This window comes from Gavialis gangeticus, unplaced genomic scaffold (genome assembly GCF_001723915.1).
Source record: "Gavialis gangeticus isolate Ggan-Ray unplaced genomic scaffold, GavGan_comp1, whole genome shotgun sequence".
NCBI classification, from domain to species: Eukaryota; Metazoa; Chordata; order Crocodylia; family Gavialidae; genus Gavialis; species Gavialis gangeticus.
Window position 1 is genome coordinate 124,076,287 of NW_017729032.1, and position 20,324 is coordinate 124,096,610.

The following is a 20,324-nucleotide window of genomic DNA, read 5'->3' on the forward strand; positions in this document are numbered from 1 at the left end:
GGTCAAAAATGACCCATCCACTACCACTCTCTGGGTGCGGCCCCCCCAGCCAGTTAGCAACCCATTTGACTGTGTAGGTGTTGACGCCGCAGTCCCCTAGTTTTTTTAATGAGAATGGGGTGAGAGACAGTATCAAAGGCCTTCCGAAAGTCCAGAAAAACTACTTCCACTGCTGCCACTGCATCTAAGGATTTTGTGACCTGGTCATAAAAGGCCACCAGGTTGGTCTGACAGGACCTGCCTCTAATGAACCCGTGTTGGTTGCCCCTAAGCATCTCTCCTGCTGGCCCCTTGCGGACATGCGCCAGGATAACACTCTCAAAAACTTACCCAGGACCAAGGTAGGACTGACTGGCCTATAGTTTCCCGGGTCCTCCTTCCTCCCTTTGTCCTAGCCCTACCCTCCAGTGCATATACTACACCCCCCCAGCTTGGTGTCATCCATGAACTTATCAGTGGTATCACTTATATCACTGAGTTAATGTATGGCATGCATGCTAATAGTAATTAAGTAGGAAGGAGGTGGTACAGCCTGAACCTGTTGAACTATCTTCTCTTTTCTGTAATGATAGTATATTTGACTTGTTAGCAAATGAAAACTTGGGCTTTTTGTAAATGATTATGCTATTGCTGGAGATTAAGGTGGTACTGTATCATTCTTTGTTTGCTGTGGTTTAGGGAGACAACAGTCTAAATACATTGGGGATATGTAAGATGAAGTGATAGGAAATGGATATTCCAGTTTAAAATCTATCCAGAGTATATGGAGGAGGTGGGGGGGATCCTGTTTCCCTACCCTCCTAGTGCTATCCTAGCATAGGGAAGGACATTTGTGGATAACAGCTCAGCTGTAATACAGTATGCACAACTTGCATATTCTCCCACTAAAGGAAGGATGTTAAAAGAAAAATGTATCAAGCTAATTAAGCTTTTTTTTTTTAAGCAAGCCCAAAGTTACTCTCCCAAAAGTGTATTTTACTTGAGGTTTTCACCTTTAAAAAAAAAAAAAAAATCTGATAAGTTTTAAAAGTTTGGCAGAGGTTAAAATATGTGATAGTCTTTGATAGGTTTTTTTTTCTTTTTTAACAAAAATGCAGTTCCTGGCCTTTAGCACTGGAGGCATAACATGACTAGTTCAGGCTGTTTCAGTTCCTTAATCCAGCAAAGAAAAGGGCTACATGTGGGTGGGGAGGTGTTCAAGGGAATCCTGGGTTAAGTATCTGATCCTCTGTTCTGGTTTTTCACTAGTTGCTTAAATGAGTCTGTTTTCTGCCTCGTCAGTTTCTAAAATGGGTAATAATTTGTTTTCTCGTCTTTTCTAGCTGATTGGAAATATAGGCATGCTGGCTTGATGGCTTTGTCAGCCATTGGCGAAGGCTGCCATCAACAGATGGAGGGAATTCTAAATGAAATAGTTAACTTTGTTTTGCTTTTCCTGCAGGATCCTGTAAGTATAATACAGTTAATTTATAGTTTCATAGTGCTTAGCGTCGGAAGGGACCTAAACAGATAATTAGGTCCAACCCCCTGCCCCAGACAGGAACGAGTGCTGGGGTCATAACACCCCAGCCAAATATCTATCCAGTCTCCTCTTGAAGACGCCCCAAGGCAGGGGAGAGCACCACCTCCCTTGGGAGTCTATTCCAGAGCCTGGCTAACGGTAAACTAATGCCTCCTGAGGTCCAGCCTGAACCTTCTCTCTAACAATTTGTGGCCATTATTCCTAGTAACCCCTGGTGGTGCCCAGGGGAACAGAGCCTCCCCCAATTCCTGCTGGTCCCCCTGGTGAGTTTTTAAATGGCTACCAGATCCCCTCTCAGCCTTCTCTTGTGGAGGCTGAATAGGTTCAGGCCTTTTCGCCTCTCTTCACAGGGCCTGACCTGCTGCCCCTTGACTATGCGAGTAGCCCTCCTCTGGACCCTTTCAATACTAGCCACATCCCTCTTGAAGTGCAGTGCCCAGAACTGGACGGAGTACTCCAACTGTGGCCTGACCAACACTGCATAGAGGGGAAGGATCACCTCCCTGGACCTGCTTGTGATGCATCTGTACAAGCACGACAAGCTGCAGTTAGCTTTACTGACCACTTCCTCACATTGGTGGCTCATGTTCATCCTGGAGTCAACAGTGACTCCAAGGTTCCTTTCTGCCACTGTATTAACAAGAAAGGTGTTCCCCAGCTTATAGGTGTGTTGCTGGTTCCTTTTGCATTGAATTCCATGCTGGTCTCATCTGTCCACCTCTAACCTATTTATCAGAATAGTCTTTTACTTGTACTTCTCTGTATGCTAAGTATGTGAGGGGAATTTTTGTTTCAGCATCCGAGAGTGCGGTATGCAGCCTGTAATGCAATTGGACAAATGGCTACTGACTTTGCACCTGGCTTCCAAAAGAAATTCCATGAAAAGGCAAGTAGTCAGCTACCCAACGTAACAGCATTGTTCTGTTTGAAAAACTTGTTGTGTTTGAACCAGAATCTTTCTGTTTCAGGTAATTGCAGCTCTTTTGCAAACCATGGAAGACCAAGGCAATCAACGTGTTCAGGCTCATGCAGCTGCTGCACTCATTAATTTTACTGAAGATTGTCCCAAATCGTTACTTATTCCATATTTGGATAATCTGGTGAAGCATCTTCATTCTACCATGGTGATAAAGTTGCAGGAGGTATGCTTCATGATCTGGATATTTTTGTCAAAATCCATGAACTAATACATGGTAGAGGTCTTGATTCCTGTAAAACAAACTGGTGTTCAGTGAGTATTTTAATACCAGCTATTTTATCAAAAATGGAATTACGTTTTATCTGAATTGTTATATTCTGTGCAACGCACTTATCCCATCCAAAAATGTTTTTCAAGAATTGTTTGCAAGGAAGTGTCCTTTAAATAATGTTTTTTGTTTTGTGTTGTTTTTTCCCTCCCCTTCAAGTTAATACAGAAAGGCACTAAGCTGGTTTTGGAACAAGTAGTGACTTCCATTGCATCAGTTGCAGATACAGCAGAAGAGAAGTTTGTTCCTTACTATGATTTGTTTATGCCCTCTCTGAAACACATTGTTGAGAATGCTGTACAGAAGGAACTTAGACTTCTAAGAGGAAAAACTATTGAATGCATCAGCCTGATTGGCCTTGCAGTTGGTAAAGAAAAGGTAAGTTTGAGGCTTGTAAGATTTTCCTACGCAGTAATGAAGATCTAACAGTGTGTTTAAATTTCCGTCAATCAAATTAGGAAAATTCAACTAATTGGATGGATGTATACTATTTGAATGAGCCACTACTTCTTTTTGTCTGTCTTTTATTACTATTTTGTATTTTTTTTCCAAAGTTACCACCTTGTGCTTAAATCTTCTATTTAAAAGGGGTGGGCGGAAGCGTAGGTGGGTGTGTATAGAGTCATCCAGTAGTGTCTTTAAAAGCTATTCCTTCAGTCTGAATACATATGTTGACGTGAGATTTGGCCTGCTTGGTACCATACTAATCCATGATTGTTAAAAAGACAAGATCATTCCGCTTTTATATTTTAATATTGCTGCTTTAAATTTTCAATTGAAGCTTAGAAGCAAGCATGTCAAAACCAAACTTCCCTAAACCTGGATATGGTAGTACTATTGCCATTTGCAGTTTGCTGTAACTGTTGGTCTGTGTTTTGTCATTTTATTTTTCAGTCAAAATAGTACTGGTGATATTTATGTCCTTGACGAAGGGGCAGAGATAAGCAGTATGAGTCTTTAAACTTTTCATTGGAATAGAATTGTGGGTCACGAGTTCTAAAAAATCTGTAAGTGGGTAGAAGCAGCAGTAAAGTTCAGTCTCTCATTTTTATAGGTATAAGATTCTTCTGTTTTTTAAGCCTTTGAATTTGACATGCAGATTAATAAAACATCATTCCTATTCAAACATCCTAGCATTTGAGTAATACAAATAGTGACTTACTGAATTCTGTCCTGAGCCAAAATCCAGTTAGGAATGCAGTCTGGGACTGTTCTAGGAGGCAGGTTTGTAGTTCCTTAATTCTGCCTCCCCTCTTCTTTCAATGGCTTTTTCCTTTTTGCCTGTCATTGTGAAACTGTTGATCATCTTTCCCAGTCAGAGGATAGACTGGTAAATCACCAGCCTTTTCTATATGACAAGCTGCACATATGACAGAGTTTAAAACAAACTAGTGTCTGACAAGCTGTCCATTTTTATGGGCAAGTTCAGTGTTAGCATTGGGTGAATAATTGTCCATGTGTTATTATGTAATCTTACTTTGACATGACCCTCAATTGTTTATTCACTAGTGCTTTTTGACAGCTTATTCCATGGTAAAATTAAACTGCTCTGGAAAGCTTGAATCCCCAGATCCGTTTTAGCTGATAAATATGATACATTTTGTGTTTTATCCAATAAATAAAACTTAAATTACTTCAGAAATAAGAACTACAGAAACACTACCTGTATCAGTCAAGCTACTTTTGCAGAGGTATGCAAATGAGAGACTGGCACATTTATTCTCTTAGAATGTAAGCCTAAATTAGTCTCGAGGACAATTTTTGGTATGCTTTTAAGTTGCTACTGTTTTTTTTAATAGCTAGTCATTCAAAGAATGTTTCTGAACTTGAAATAAATGTTATTAGATTTGACATTTAATATATGCATGCCTTTTACTTCTAGTTTATGCAGGATGCATCGGATGTGATGCAGCTCTTGTTGAAAACACAGACAGATTTTAGTGATCTGGAAGATGATGACCCTCAGGTATGTTAGAAGATGCTCACTTTTTGTTTTTAACTTCTGTTTTTGTTGCCTAGCATTGCAAGTGTTCCTTGCTTTAGTTCAATGTTTTTTTGTAAATGCCTTGTATTGTATAAATAAAACTAATTCTTAAATCCTTACCTTCCCCCAGTTGACCCTATTCTGCATCTCTTTACCTTTCCATTGCTCTCTTTAATCTCGCTGTCCTCTAGTGCTTCATCCTCACTACAAAACATACTTCAGTTTTTTCCTATCTTAAAGAAAAAAAAGTTCTACTCTTGATCCCACTTGCATCTTCACCTTTTCCATCTCCTTTCTCCTTCTCATTCTTAAGATCATTGTATTTTCTGCTTTATAATTAACTTCCTAGAGTTCTTATTCTCCAGTTCTGTCCTAGATGCTCTCCAGGCCAGCTTGGATGATGGAAGCTTCTGATCATCAGTTTTTAGTACAAGTGAAATTTGCTTTTGTCAAAGCCTCTGATGAGCTGCCTCAAAATCAGTCCCCGTTTTCCTCATCTCGGTCACCTATAATGCAGTTTCACTCTTGAAAATTTTAGTCTCTTGCGTTTTCAGGTCTTTACTGATTCTTATTTCTTTAGCCAGTCATTTTAGCGTGTTTTTCAAAGGATTCTGACCATTTTTGTGGGGTTTCAGTAGACCTTCCTCTGTTTTTTTCTTCAATTTCTATGTCCTGCATTTTGCTAATCTAATCTTCAAACACAAAGTCAAGGAATATATTTATGCTGATGACCTGCAGACCTCTCTTACTACACCAAACATCTCCTGTCCAGACTGAAATCTAGGAATGTGTAGCAATGAGTTCAAGCTCAGAGCTCTCAGTTTCCTCCTAAGCTTTTCCCACAGCCGTGTGGTCAGAGGTGTGGAGGGACTCCCCAGATGTGGATGGAGAAGCAGCGAGCCGGGCACTCAGCTGGTATATTTTATTATCCGGCATCCCCCATTCCCAGGGGATGCCAAATAACAGAGCTTTTACTGTACCTTCTTCCTTTGGTCATAACACACCATCGTTATTCAGTCCCTCAAACTGATGAGCTAGGCCTTGTCTTAAACTCAGACTTCTAAATCTTTGGCAGCCTATAGTATAATCTTTCTTATTTCTTTAATTGTGAAATTTATAAACCCCTTGGCCCAAGTTTTTGTCCTTCTGTATCCACATTACTGCAACATCTTCCTTGACTTTGATAGTTGTAATATGGAAGGTGGGGAGGAAGAGGCAGACACTGTAGAGTGGGGAGAGGCAGGGATTTGGCAGAGCTAGAGGCAGAGACTGGGGAGTGGAGGGTACAGGTGCTAGGTGGGGCAGGAAGACTGCAGAGGGAAGAATTCAGCACAAATTCAACACAACCTTCTGATTGTTATAGTTTTCCAGGTACAGAATCCAACTAACTTACATATTTTACATATATAGAATCTAATAATTCTATAATTACATGTATAGAATCCATAATTAAGCATGGACTTAAAGGGAAATTAAATCTTGAGTGTTCATTGGGTAGCATAATCAGTATCTATGCTAAAGTTCTTAAGGCCAAAAGGCAAAGGTATAAAATAATTATTCACCAGGCTTTTTTCAACCTTTTGTTGGCAAAGAGGTTTTTAACCATTGAGAACTGTTCTCAAGATTCACTTTCCCTTTTAAATCCATACTTCTAAAAAAAAAAAAAAAGTGCAAGAGTAACCTACATTTTTAGTTTCAAAGTTGCTAAATCTAGCAAGGACCATCATGTGCTGCTTCTATGGTGAAATAAGGTAGTTGCAGAGCTTCAAAGCACAATTACACTTCACATAACTTTTTCACTAGTCTTCATTCAGGTTTTTTGTTTTGTTTTTGTAGAACAAGTCAGGTGTAAAATGTAACAGAATCATAAGACTAAATCCTGCTCGCTAGTGCTGTATCTTCTGGTATCAGGAAAGTATAGAAATTGTAAATGTCCATCTTCTGTATCTATTTTAATTCAATTTCTTAAAGTTGAGCTCTTACCACTGTTTGGATTTTTAAAAAATGGTTGATGTACCTAATAGTTTGGAGGACTTTTTTTTTATACGTATATGGATCTGTTCTGTCGCAGTTCTAGGCAAACCCTGTGAGAATTATTTTCAACAGAATAAAAACTGACTTCAGTTTCCAGATATTAACAATTGAGAATTAGGGTTCAAGTTCCTTAGTCTGCTTGCTTGTATTTGCCAGGCTAGCTTGTGCATGTAAACACAAACTGTATTACCTCAGAAGCCCACCTTTATCAAAAATAATTTGTGGTTGAATTGGAAGGGAGTGATGTGACAAACAAACCAGGGGGCAAAATAGTTAATATGCATGGCATGGAATTTGCATAACTTTCTGTTTAATGAGATAAAGGTTGAAATTTTCAACACAAGTTACAAGTTTACAAGAATGTTGTATCAGTTACTGAAGGAAACTTCTCTCTTTTGCTTTGTGTGTCTGTCAGTACCACATGTAAATTGCTTTTTGCTTGTCAGTGATGGTTTTAAAAAGTATTAATGTTTCTAATCTGTAGGGGAAGCCAAAAATTTGATTAGTTCAGGTTAGTTCAGTTGGGTGAGGTGGGGCATAAAATAGTATTAGTTTTGGATGGAATTGGAGTCCTTTGCAATCCTGTCCATTTACAAAAATATGGATGGTATCCTATTTCCCTCACCACAGCAGGATATGAACAAAAATCAATATTTCTGCCCATGGTTCAAAATTCCTCTTTCAATCAGTCTTGGCTCTTAGACTTTCTGAGGACTGTTTTTAGTGTTTGCTCTGGTTTTGTCCTTGGCTTTCTTTTCAGCTTTCTGTTGGCTTCTGTGGTCTTTTGCATCTATCATGGACACATCTGACCAAAATAATAGCTGATGAAACCTACAAGTTTATTCTCTGGACAGTGAGATGCCTTGATTCAAGGGGAAGGCCACTAATGTTGTGACTTCACACAAGTAATTTTACAGAACACTTTCAAATGAAGGGTGGCAGCTAGTCTTAATCTGTAAAAGTACTTTTGGTTTTTTCCATCAATAAATTTGAAAGTATGCAACCTTTTCCTTTTATAGCTCAAGGTGTTTGATTCATAAGATTAATTAAATTCTATACATTTGAGAGCCTTTCAGATCCTTTTTGTTTTGGTGAATGAGAAATTGCTGCTCTGCAAAAAAAAACTTCAGTTAACCATCCCTTAATTCATTTAATATTTCATAAAGTTCAGTAAATCACCCTAACTTTACAAATTACATGTTCCTATTTGAAGGAGACTTGGGGTTTGAGGGGTTCTACTTCAGAAATATCACCTTTTCTAAAGCCACCATATTTGAAACTTGTAAGGGTAAGAAACAGCATTTTGCTAATACTTTCATGCGAGTGAACACAGACAGATATAAGTGCTGGTAGCAGCCATGCTTTGAAAAAACAGCCCGCAGGTAGAATCAGATTTTCTCTGTGTTGAACACTTTTTTCCATCCAACAACACTAATCATGGTTATTAGTCTATTATGTAATGTAGAGTATAATAATTCATTTTGTTCCCTCTTGTTCTGATGCATGTTGAAAGGTGAAAACTCTGCCTTTGTTTTATAGATATCATATATGATCTCTGCATGGGCTAGAATGTGCAAGATTCTGGGTAAAGAATTTCAGCAGTACCTTCCTGTTGTCATGGGGCCTTTAATGAAGACTGCATCAATTAAACCTGAAGTAGCTCTTCTAGACAGTAAGTTTCAACTAGTACTTTTGGGGGGTGGGATTATTTAGAAGTCCTGCAACAGCTAATTTTAATATATTTTCTTTCCACACCAGCACAAGATATGGAAAATATGAGTGATGATGATGGTTGGGAATTTGTTAACTTAGGAGATCAACAAAGTTTTGGAATTAAAACTGCAGGCCTTGAAGAAAAAGCTACTGCATGCCAGATGCTGGTGAGTACTAGAGAAATTCTAGTCAGCTATACGTACAATCTTCCTGTAGAATTAAAATAGTAATTGTCTACTGTCAGACATGATGTTCAAATATAAAATCTTCACATACTGTACTGGTAGTTTTGGGGGGGGTGGTACTTTTTGCCAAGGTGAGGTTCTGAGGGCTAAACCATTCATTGGTTTATCTTACTGATAAGAGTCTAATAAAGTACTTGATGGGTGGGGGGGGTGCTGCTTGTTTGTGTTCATACTGCTGCAGTTGAGTTTCAGAATTCTTCAGGGGATTGTTAATATAGACTTTTCTTTGCTGTATTTTTTTTTAAACCCTGTGCAATAGAGTTCTAAAAAAGTAAATTCATTTTGCTCTTAAGTTTTGGTCTAAGTGACCTTTAGAGTGTCCTTTTCAGATGGTTCTAAGTAAAAGTAACCTTAAAAAAAATAAATAAAGCTTTAAATATTTTAACCTAAAGTTGCAAAAGAATTTACTAGATGGCAGAACAAGCTCTTAAATTGGTACTTACTTTCCAATTACTGCAGTTAAGTAACAAGTAATCCGCTATCACATCTGCACCAGTAAACTCTCACCACATCAGTTTCTTACTGATCATTTCATAATTTAAAAATCTTAGCGGTAGCTTTGCCTAAAGTGATGATGATAATGATTATTACCTTTTTTGTATTTCAGGTTTGCTATGCTAAGGAATTAAAGGAAGGATTTGTGGAATATACAGAACAAGTAGTAAAACTCATGGTTCCTTTGTTGAAGTTCTATTTCCATGATGATATCCTATCAATGAACTTAAATATGTATTTGCAGTTTTAAAAACCTTCAAAAACTATGCTGACTTCTTCCTTTGAATTTGAAACAGTTGTTTTACAGTGTTTGATGTTTTTTGACACTAATTCTGACTTTAATAGAGAGCTTTTTTCAGCATTTCATAGACATTAGGGGCTGGAAGGTACCTCATGAGATCATCGGGTCCAGCTCCCGTACCTTAGGCAGGAAGTAAGCTGGGATTCCTGAATCATGGATTCAGGTTTGTTAAACATACCTTCAAACAAGGCTTTCAGTAAGTCAGCTCAGCAATAATTGTTACTCTAAAAGAATAGTAAAGTTGTCCTTTAGGTGTGGGCATAGAATCGTAGAAATTTAGGGTTGGAAGGGACCTCAGGTGGTCATCTAGTCCAACCCCCTGCTCAAAGCAGGACCATCCCCAACTAGATCATCCCAGCCAAAGCTTTGTCTAGCCGGTTCTTGAAAACCTCCAAGGATAGAGATTGCACCACTTGTGGGTAACCTGCTTCAGTGTTTTACTACCCTCCCTCCCAGTGAGAAAATGCTTCCTAATATCTAACCTAAACTTCCCTTGCTGCAACTTGAGACCATTGCTCCTTGTTCTGTCATCTGTCACCACTGAATAGTCTAGCTCCATCCTCTTTCGAACCCCCCTTCAGGTATTTGAAGGCTGTTATTAAATCTCCCCCCCCTTAGTCTTCTCTTCTCTAGACTAAGCCTTGTTCCCTCTCCCTCTCCTCACAAGTCATCCCTCTCCTTCTCCTCACCATTTTTGTTGCCCTCCACTGTACTCTGTCTAATTTGTCCACACCCTTTCTGTAGTGGGGGGGCCCAAAATTGAATACAGTACTCTAGATGTGGCCTCAGCAGTGCTGAATAGAGGGGAAGAATCACTTCCCTCAATCTGCTGGCAACAATCCTACCAATGTAGCCCAGTACGCTGTTAGTCTTCTTGGTAACAAAGGTACACTGTTGGCTCAGATTCAGCTTATTGTCCACTGTAACCCCCAGGTCCTTTTCTGCAGAGCTGCTGCCCAGCCAGTGAGCCCTCAGCCTGGCATGTTGTTGATTCTTACGCTTCACCTGTGCAGCATTAGGAAGTTGTGCTACATATAATTTGCCCAGCCAAGGTAATAGTTTGAACTGATGATGTTTTAGTGTCCAGCCCTCATCTGCTGGAAAATTAGTTATATGGCTGTGGAACATCATCAAGATGTAAATAGGGTGAAAGAATGTCCAAAAAGTATGGCTTTGTTAGCTTTTTATTTATTTTAGTTTGACAGCTTTCACAGTTTCCCTACTTAATGTAGGTGCACATAACTCAAATGTTTATTCAGATTGCATAAAGTAATATTTTGTCTGTTAAATGTAAATGTAACACACTTACTGAAGTTCTGCTTTCTACTGCTTGTAATGTCTATTTTGCCACGTACTCTACCCGGTTGACTCCAGGAGTAAAACCATGGCAGGAATTCTTAATATTTCACAGAGTTCCCATATTTTTTTGCAAATATGGCTTGATAGTCAAAGAAATCTCAGACATTTAACTGAATTTTATCTTTTAAAAATCTGCCAAAATTGTAAAAGTTGCAGTATGAGGCAACAAGTCATGTAAATTCATTAATTGGTTTTTTGCTCTTAAATTATAAATAGGTTACAACTTTTATATGCCCAATGTTTTGGGGGGGGTTGTATTTAATCTTTGACTTTAATGTGCAGCCAGTTATGCAGTGGAGTTGAAGGGAACCAATTATAGTTTCAGATGAGGAAGTTGGTTGCATGTTGTCTGATGCTTAGGTCAGGTCATAAAAGCTTCATTGTTTTGGTCTCGGTGAACCACTGTTTCCTTAATAAATTAAACGTGTTCGTGTGGCAGCAGCAGAATCGATGCCTTTGCTACTTGAATGTGCTAGAGTTCGTGGGCCAGAATACCTCACACAGATGTGGCATTTCATGTGTGATGCCCTTATCAAGGCCATTGGGACAGAACCAGATTCAGATGTACTCTCAGAAATAATGCATTCATTTGCAAAGGTAACCTTTTTCTAGATATCATTGTCATTGATAGCTTGTATTTTTTTTCAGTATTAATAATGGAATCTAGTAGTTTCAGTAAGCTTAAATAGCAGAAACATTTAGCTACATTTGCCTGATATTTTGACAATTGCATCTTTGCTCTTTTTAAATAATTAATCAAAGGACTATCAATTTAATATTGTTAACAAAATCTAGTTTCTTGGATTAGGTTGCATTTTTATTCTCACTGATAAAGTATCAGCCTAAAATATTGACTATTGAACAAAATTCTTACCCACTGCACACCTTCTTATGGTTCTAACATGCTAAATGAAAATTGTCCTTAATTTTAGAATTGAATATAAAATATGTCAAATCTTTATTTCTTTTTCCAGGGGCAAGCTGAAATAAAACATGTATGGTTTTAAGCATGTTAGAACTTTATTGCTACTTTTATTTGTAGTGTGTAGTTTCAAAGGTTTTTTTCCACAAATTTAATTTCTCTAGTGCATTGAGGTTATGGGAGATGGATGCCTTAATAATGAACACTTTGAAGAGCTTGGAGGAATATTGAAAGGAAAACTAGAAGAGCACTTTAAAAATCAAGAATTAAGACAGGGTAAGTTAACGTCATCTTCCACCACTAGAATAAGATTTCCAGTGTTTTAAAGCAGAATTATTTTTGAGAAACAAATAGTGTTTTGAGTTCCAGGGTCTGGAAATAGAATGTACAGTAATTTTGACTAAAGGTAACACTAGTAATTTGTCTTTGAAATAACCTAATGGGATATAATTAATTCTCTATCACTTTGAAGTCTTTTCATGAAGAATAGTTGAGTTTTTGGGGGGTTTTTTGTTTGTTTGTTTAAGTCCATCGCTTGGCATGATTTTCTGTTACTCGGGCAGTCAGAGTAGATGATCATAATAATTACTCCTGACCTTAAACATGAAAAACTTCCAGTTCCCCTCTGTCTGTAAAGCAATCTTTATATCCTTTTTTTCTTGGGGATTAGGAATGCTCATTTATCCTAGACAAGTGGTTCTCAACCTTTTTTAGACTTGAGGCTAAACCTTGCATATGGTCTGAATTTTAGTAGCGCCCTATTTCAAAAACTAATTTAGTTCTTAGCATTTACCTTAAGGATTTCACATGGTGGCAAGGCAGGTAGAAGCAGGCAGGGTACCCCTGAGAGCATTGAAGGGAAAGGTGTTCTGCCCTGTCAGGCACCATACAAAGTATCTGGGGGTAGATTTTCAGACCCCTGGGGGAAGCAGCTGTCTATATAGGAAGTAGAAGGAGGTGACAGTGGCCACTGCCACCAGCATACAGGCTGGTTACAGGTGAAGGCAGTGGGAACCATAGTTTCATAGATGTTAGGGGCTGGAAGGGACATTACAGATCATTGGGTCCAGCCCCCCTGCACTTGGGCAGGAAAGACTGCTGGGGTAAGATGACCCCAGTAAGATGGATGTCAAGATGTTTTCTGGAGATTGCCCAGGTGGGTGATCCCTCTATGGGGAGCCCATTCCAAACCCCCAGCACTCGACTTTGTAAAGTTTTTCCTTGCATCTAATCTAAAGTGATCTTCAATCAGTTTGTGCCCATTAGTTCTTGTCCTTCCCTGGGAGACCTTGGTGCATAGATGCTTCCCCAGGCCCTGATGTACACACCTTACTAACCTGAAATAGGTTCAACAAACTATTCTTTTCCCTCAACCTCATTCAAAAAACGTTGTGTACAAATTTGCAGCTATTCCTGGCTTCTGTACTCCTTTCCTACTTCAGTTTGCAGGGTTTTTCTTTTCTTTAAGAACTACTCCTGTAGCATAGTGTAATAAGTTAACATTCTTTCTTTTTAGTGAAAAGGCAAGATGAAGACTATGATGAGCAAGTTGAAGAGTCATTGCAAGATGAAGTAAGGTTTTGGGGGGGTTTCTATTCTGTATGTCGTCTTTCTTTCTTTTTTTTCACACACTAAATTCCACATAGTCATTGCTCTGTGGTAACAAGCTATAGTACAATAACAAACTTGATTTGAAACCAATCTTTTGAGAATAGTCCTTCTTTGGATGAAGTGCATCTTTAGCATATGTCTTTGAAGTTTCTAAATAAGGTATGTCCATTGAAATAAAGCATGTCCTGGAACCCAAAGATGGTAAAAGGCCTGTCCCAGCTACTAAAGGAAGAGGTTTTTGAGCATAGTTATTCCTTGTCTGGGGTGTTTTGTTTAATTCCAGGAGCTTTTTCTTAAATATTTTTAAAACAACTCTTATTTCAGTTTTTCTACTCTAAACATTGTGCACAGCTGGCCTGTTTTTATGCTTTTTGGGCACATGACTTTAAAAACTATAAGCTATGGATCTGTTAGATGCCTTCATTAGATTTCTAGATTAAAGACTAGAATTGGAAAGGACCAGGAAGAATATCAGGCTAATTATAAAAGAAGAATCTGGACACTAGTTGGCTAAACTTGGTACCTAGTACCCAGCACTGCTGGTATTTAATGGCCCTTTGCCTTACAGACCTGCTCACTTAGAGTACTTCAGACCTGACAAAAGTAGGACCTTGAGTTCCCAATGCTTTCCTGCTTTCAAGGTGGTGGGGAGGCAGTATTTCCTCAGTGTCAAGCTCTTGTAAGCAAAATTAAGATAGTCATCATTAGTTTCTCTGTACTAGAAAGCTCTGGCCTCTTCCGAAAGGAGCAACAGAAGCAAGAGGCATGGTACTAACAATGTCAAAACTTGGAAACGCAACAAAAAAACAAACTTTGCTCCTTTGTTCTAGGATTTAGAGAAATAAGTTTGTTTTGGTATTGTTTATTACATTCATGTATTTTAGTCAGCATTAGAACTTTTTTCCAGTTATGTGCCTATTTTGGCTTTGCATCCTGATACTAGCATATACAGTAATCCTCTCCTCCATATTTTGGCATCAGATGCACTTCAAACGTTAGGACTTACTGTAGTGAGCAGAGAGATTAGAGAGGTTGGTGCTTGTGAGAGTTTCTTTTAATGCCCAGTATATACAGGTTTTTCTCTATTCTCTTACAATTTGAACCATAACAAATTTGTTGGACTGGCTTCAGATCCTCTTAATTTACCTTCTCTTTCAGTGCAGTGTAGAAACCCAAGTTAAAGCTCAAATGAGCTAGTTCAGGTACCAAAAGCAGCTTTAGATGTTGTAACGTGAAGTTCTGTTCAGGGTAAATTATCCTGATGAATGCAGTGTAGCTGTAGGCATACCCATACTCTGTATTTTGACAGTTGTAGTTTCCTGTCTTTATTGACCTATGTGGCCTCCTAGATGTTAGGGAATTTGAGATGGGAGCCAGTCTCCCAATAGTCAAGTACTCCATTCAGAAGTTTCTTCTGAAAACAAGTCTTGGCTGCTTAGTATGAGGATGCAATGTCATGAAAGAGAGACTTTTTCAGTCTCACTTACTAAGTGAGCCTGTAGGCCAGGGGTGGGCAATTATTTTTGGTGGAGGGCCACTTACGTGGTTTTGGCAAGCTGTCAAGAGCTGCATGGGTAGCCCTGCCCCTTAACAGGTGCCCTGCCCCTGGTCACTGACTTGGGACCAATGTCTTGGGTCTAATGTCCCAGGGCCAGCACCGGTGGGGCCCAAAGCAGGGCACAGGCCAGCAGGGGTCTGTGGAGCCAGGCTGGGCTGCACCAGAAGGGAGAGGGGGGAGCTAACCTGGCTCCATAGAGCCCCTGCCAGCTGGGACTCTGTGTTCCTGCCGCCCTGCTCTGGGCCCCACGACCACTGGCCTCTGGATACCAGTGCAGGCCCTGTGCTCCCACTGGCTCCCTGCCCGCTCACACCCAGTACCCCCCAGCCCTGCAGTACAGGTGGGGAGGGGGCAGCGTACAGCCCCGACCCCCTGCTCGCCAGCAGGGAAGAAGTTGGTGTTGAGTGCAGGGAAAAGTGACCCCTCACCTGCCCCATGGTCAGCACTCCCTGCTGCAGGTGCTTGCAGACCACGCAGAGCTGTCTGGAGCAGGCACAGGGAGGCTGCAGGTGGCTGCAGCATGGGGAGCTGGCCATGGGACGGGCAAGGGGCCACTTTCCTCATGCGCAGCACCGGCTTGTAACCCTCCCCACTGCCAGCCTGGCAGTGGGGCCAGGTTACAAGGTGGTGCTGAGCACAGTGGGGTGAGGAAAGCAGCCCCACCCCATGCCTGGTACCCCGCACTGCAGCCACTCGCATTCTGCCTGGGGCTGCCTGTGCCTGCTCTGGACAGCCCCACACAGGCTGCGAGCTGGCCATGGGGCGGGCGAGGGGCGGCTTTTCTCTGCACAGGGAAGGAGCCCAGGGAAAAGCTGAGCGTGGGGGGGGGAAGCGGGCCCTCCCCCGCCCCGCGCCTGGTGCCCCATTCCACAGGCGCTCACAGCCCACATGGAGCTGTCTGGAGCAGGCACAGGCAGCCCCACATTGGCTGCAAGCAGCTATAGCGTGTGGCACTGGGCGTGGGGTGGGGTGGGGAGGAGTCACTTCCCCCCTCCCCTGCACTCCTTACCTGAGCTTCCCGCGACAGCCAGCCACATGCTCCCAGCCCAGAAACCTGGCTGGGGGGCCCGGCTGGGTGGGCCCTGCTATTGTTGGAGCCCACCAGGCTTTCCCTGGGTCCTACTGCCCTTGGTTCCTTTCAAAAGTGACAGAAATATTAATTTTCCACTTTTTTTCAGGGGCCTCACGAGCCTGATCTGCTTCTCAGTTTGACTTGGCTCACCCAATATGTGTATAAATTGTATGTTTTAGCCGATTCAAAGCACCAAAAAGCCCTGCTATTAGATAAATCAGCTATTGGACAAAAGTACCCAAAAGCCCTGCTGAAATGCACGATCTAAACAGATGTTGGGCAAGCTGGGTCAAATTGATGTGATACCTCTTTAGGGCGTGCACTGTGCTTGGTGTGGGGTTGCACCAAGCTAAAAGTAAAGTACTGGGGGTTTTTTTGTTTTTTTTCACATGTGTAAGCAGTCTTGGTATTTTTTCCCTCTTAATTACATAAAGGCTTTCCATGGGTTCATGATAGCTTAGATCTAAACTCACAATATAGAGCAAAACATTATTTCTTGGACATGCATAGCCATTTCCATAAATGACACATTAAGGTGTCTTAAGGACTTCTGGTGAATTCTAATTTCAACTTGTTCCATCTTGAAGTGGGCAGATTATGTCAAATTTATTAAATGCTTTGAATATTTATTCTAACTTTGGGGTTGACTTTAGTCCAGGAAGTCTTTTGGTAGTAAAGTGTTTTGTGGATTTACATTGGCATGCTAAGCAGGGGGACTTTGTGAGGTCTACATATGCTCCTTAGTCCAAATGAAAATTTCCAAGCAGCAAATAGCACCTAGGGAAAAAGAAACAAGACTGTTGAACCCTCCTTGCATTGTCTCTTATTGTTCTTATTATTGGGCATAATCTAACATAGCACAATTTTTGTGTTTTACAGTTATGTTAAATATCACAGTTGAACACTATAAGCTACTAAAAACACAAACTGAGTGTATCTACACTTACATATTTAATGCACAGCAATAATCTCTAGCACATAGAGCACCAGAGTTTATTGCTCCCAGGCTCAGTGTTTGCACATACACCCAAAAGCGCAGCATGTTGAGCCAGTTTGGAGCAGCCCCACCTGGCAGGGGTCCAGGGATCAGCCTGCCAACCCAGGGCTGCTCTGACATGGCTTAGCTTGATGCGGAGGGGCTGGTTGGGGCATGAAGGCACTTCAGTGTGGGGCTAGCCAGAAGGCAGCTACTATAGTGAAGTACCCTTGTGCCCCAGCCAGCTACATCAGCATCTATATGTACATTAATACAAGTACTAGCCTGTTGCTGAGTTTATTAATTTCCTGTGGCCCAATAGGGCCACATGTTTAGACACCGAGACGTTTATTGTGGAGCTAATTAGGCAATTCTGCAGTAAATATCTAATGTAGACATACCCACTGAGCAGTGTATAAATTCTAGCCCCTTTATAATTTAGAGCCATTTAAATTGTTCTTTGGGAATCAATTGGAACACAAGCTGGAATATTTTGTGGACCCATAGCACTGAGTTCTCTAAAGTTCATGACATGCATGCATACATACAGCACATGGGCACATCTACATGAGATTTACTGCATAAACTTTAGTTCACTTCATCAGAAGCTGTGAAAGGACAAGCATAGAGCAGCCTCTGAAGAAGAACAGCATCTGAAAAAGTTAGAAGTTCATGGAAGTTTGTGCTCTATACTATAATTTTACTTAGTTATTCTAAGGTGTATATCTACCTGACTGACTTCTGCCTGACTTCAGACTAATGCAGCTAATTACCTCCCTCTATTATTGGTACAAAGCCATTCTTGGTTTTGAGTGAAATTACTAGAGAAGGATTTTTGTTTATAGGGAATGGTCTGATGTCATATATCTATTAGATTGCTTTGAAGCAAAGTACAAGTTTATAAATGACCAGGAATTACTAATATCAACCTATGTGAGAATATATAGAATATTGCCATCTAGGAAAAACAAACTGGTATGTTAAATTGTTTTTCTCATGATCTTATCATAAGCTTTCAGTTTAAGCCATTTCATTTCAGAATTGGTCTTACTTGGAATGTTAACTTTTAAATTTTCTGTTTCTTTGAAATAAGAGTGCAGAAGTTAAAAAATACTCTGGGCCTGGTATACGCATTGGCAATATAGATGTAGACTGAATGTTTCAGCTTTAAAATCCTTATTTCCTTGTCATGTCTGATTTGTGAAAATAATGGCTTACTAACGGTGTGGCTGTAAGATGCGAGTAATAGGAATCTCTCTCTCTTCCTTCCTGTGACTTGTAACGTGCCTAGTAGGAAGAAAGCAATGATCAAAGTAGCTCAATCCTGGTAACAACAGAGCCTGTTAACAAGGAGAATCAAGGTCATATTTGTGCTAATACTTTTTTTCCTAGAAATCAATTTCTCAGTTGTGTGCAGGTAAATCCCACTTGTTGTTCTAGCCCAAGAATTTGGCCCTTTACCCTTGCATATGAAGGAATTAAGAGGCACTAATTACAAGTACAACAATAGTGGGAAAGAAGGAGGAGTGGAAATACTGAAGTGATGAGCATTCCCCCATAAGTGGGAGTGGAAGAAATTGGAGTAATCAGTAACTGTAAGGAAGGGACCCACCCTTTATATAAAAGGGATGCATAGGAAAACAACCGCTTTGTATTGGTCAGTGTCACAGTATATTCACACTCTTTCTAAAAAGAACCATTCTGGGCTGATGTAGTTGCGCACTGAAGTGGTGTCAGCTTGGATACTGAATCAAGAATTGTAAAATGGCACTCTTCACGTTTAAGTTACTAGGAAATGTCCTTTCATCAAGTTGCTTTAATTCAGCAGTTTTGCAACAGTAATATTAAAGAACCCTAATCAATAATGGTACTTCTGATTCTGTTATCTTTTTCCAACCAGGATGACAGCGATGTGTATATTCTGACTAAAGTATCAGATATTTTGCACTCAATATTCAGTAGCTACAGGGAGAAGGTGCTGCCATGGTTTGAACAGCTGTTACCCCTAATAGTCAACTTAATCGTAAGTATGTTGAATTCTTTTAATTTAAATCTCATGTCAGAGATTGCATTGCCCATTGCAGGGAAGGAGGGTGGGATTTCATGGAAGAAGACAAAGAATCAGAGCTTATAATGGAAAGGTTAGGCATGAGAGCTGTAGAACTGATGTGGTTTGTAAGCATCTTTCCTTCAATTTATGTTCATTGTTACCCTCAGTTACTTTGATTTGTTTGTAGCATTGCAGTCAGTGTAGCTAGAGGGAATAATTACTGCTTAATATCTAAATGTGTTTATGTCAATGTAGCACATGGTATGGGACTTGATAGGTTTGACTACTATAAACATTAGACTAGATAAAATCACTTACTCATTTGTAGACAAATCATGACAATTGAAATAAAGATATGTTCTAGAGTAGTCTAAATCTTGACTTTTTTCCTTGATCCAGTGTCCGCATAGGCCGTGGCCTGACAGACAGTGGGGATTATGTATTTTTGACGACGTTGTAGAGCACTGCAGTCCCTCCTCATTCAAATATGCTGAATATTTCCTGAGGCCAATGCTACAGTCAGTATGTGACAACAGCCCAGAGGTCAGGCAAGCAGCTGCTTATGGTGTTGGAGTTATGGCACAATTTGGTGGAGATAGCTACCGTCCTTTTTGCACAGGTATGTATATTTATGAATTGTCTTCTATAAATAGTGAACCACAAGACTGATATTACCAGAAATACTAGCTCAGCATTAATAGATGGTTAATGGTGATGGCATAAGATATCAATATTTGTTTTAAGAGTATTATGACAGCTTAAATTATTTAAGCTGTTCAAATTTATCTTACCTTTTGTCAGTTTGTTTGCAATCCTCATTTTAATTGATAAAATAATTTATTTTAAGTTGTTTTTTTTTAATTTGTACTGAGCAAAATATCTAATTTGTGTATAGTAGTAGCATGTCAGTACATCTCTATAAAGGTAAAAGTAAGCAATTTGCTTTGGACGGCTATAATAATTTGTATAGAAAAATAGAGGTGTCCAAAAGTAGCTTGTGTTTTCCCCAAGTGGGGAGGTCAGGAATCTTTAAGTCACTGGAGTTGTTTTTCCCCAGAACATCTGGTATTTCCAAAACTCTAGCTGCATTTTTTGAAGAGTTTTTCATTTGCTACATAGTTTACCTTCCAGTCTTTACAACAGAGCCAGTAACATTAAATTAGATTTCTTAAGTGGCCCCCACAGTATGGGGCATGGTGTTTTCTACTTTTTTTTTTTTTTTTTTTTTTTTTGTG

At 40.0% G+C, this 20,324-nt stretch overlaps 1 protein-coding gene across 1 annotated transcript in view; it reads left to right on the plus strand.

Moving 5' to 3' along the window:
* IPO5 (importin 5) overlaps positions 1-20,324 on the plus strand; it is a 62,136-nt gene that overhangs the window by 32,021 nt on the left and 9,791 nt on the right. The window contains exons 10-22 of the mRNA XM_019523940.1: positions 1,323-1,447; positions 2,319-2,408; positions 2,491-2,664; positions 2,929-3,147; positions 4,652-4,735; positions 8,327-8,459; positions 8,546-8,667; positions 9,353-9,449; positions 11,325-11,497; positions 11,987-12,098; positions 13,339-13,394; positions 18,940-19,062; positions 19,489-19,708. Coding sequence (XP_019379485.1) covers positions 1,323-1,447; positions 2,319-2,408; positions 2,491-2,664; positions 2,929-3,147; positions 4,652-4,735; positions 8,327-8,459; positions 8,546-8,667; positions 9,353-9,449; positions 11,325-11,497; positions 11,987-12,098; positions 13,339-13,394; positions 18,940-19,062; positions 19,489-19,708 — 1,728 coding nt within the window. The remainder of the gene's footprint in view (positions 1-1,322; positions 1,448-2,318; positions 2,409-2,490; positions 2,665-2,928; positions 3,148-4,651; positions 4,736-8,326; positions 8,460-8,545; positions 8,668-9,352; positions 9,450-11,324; positions 11,498-11,986; positions 12,099-13,338; positions 13,395-18,939; positions 19,063-19,488; positions 19,709-20,324) is intronic.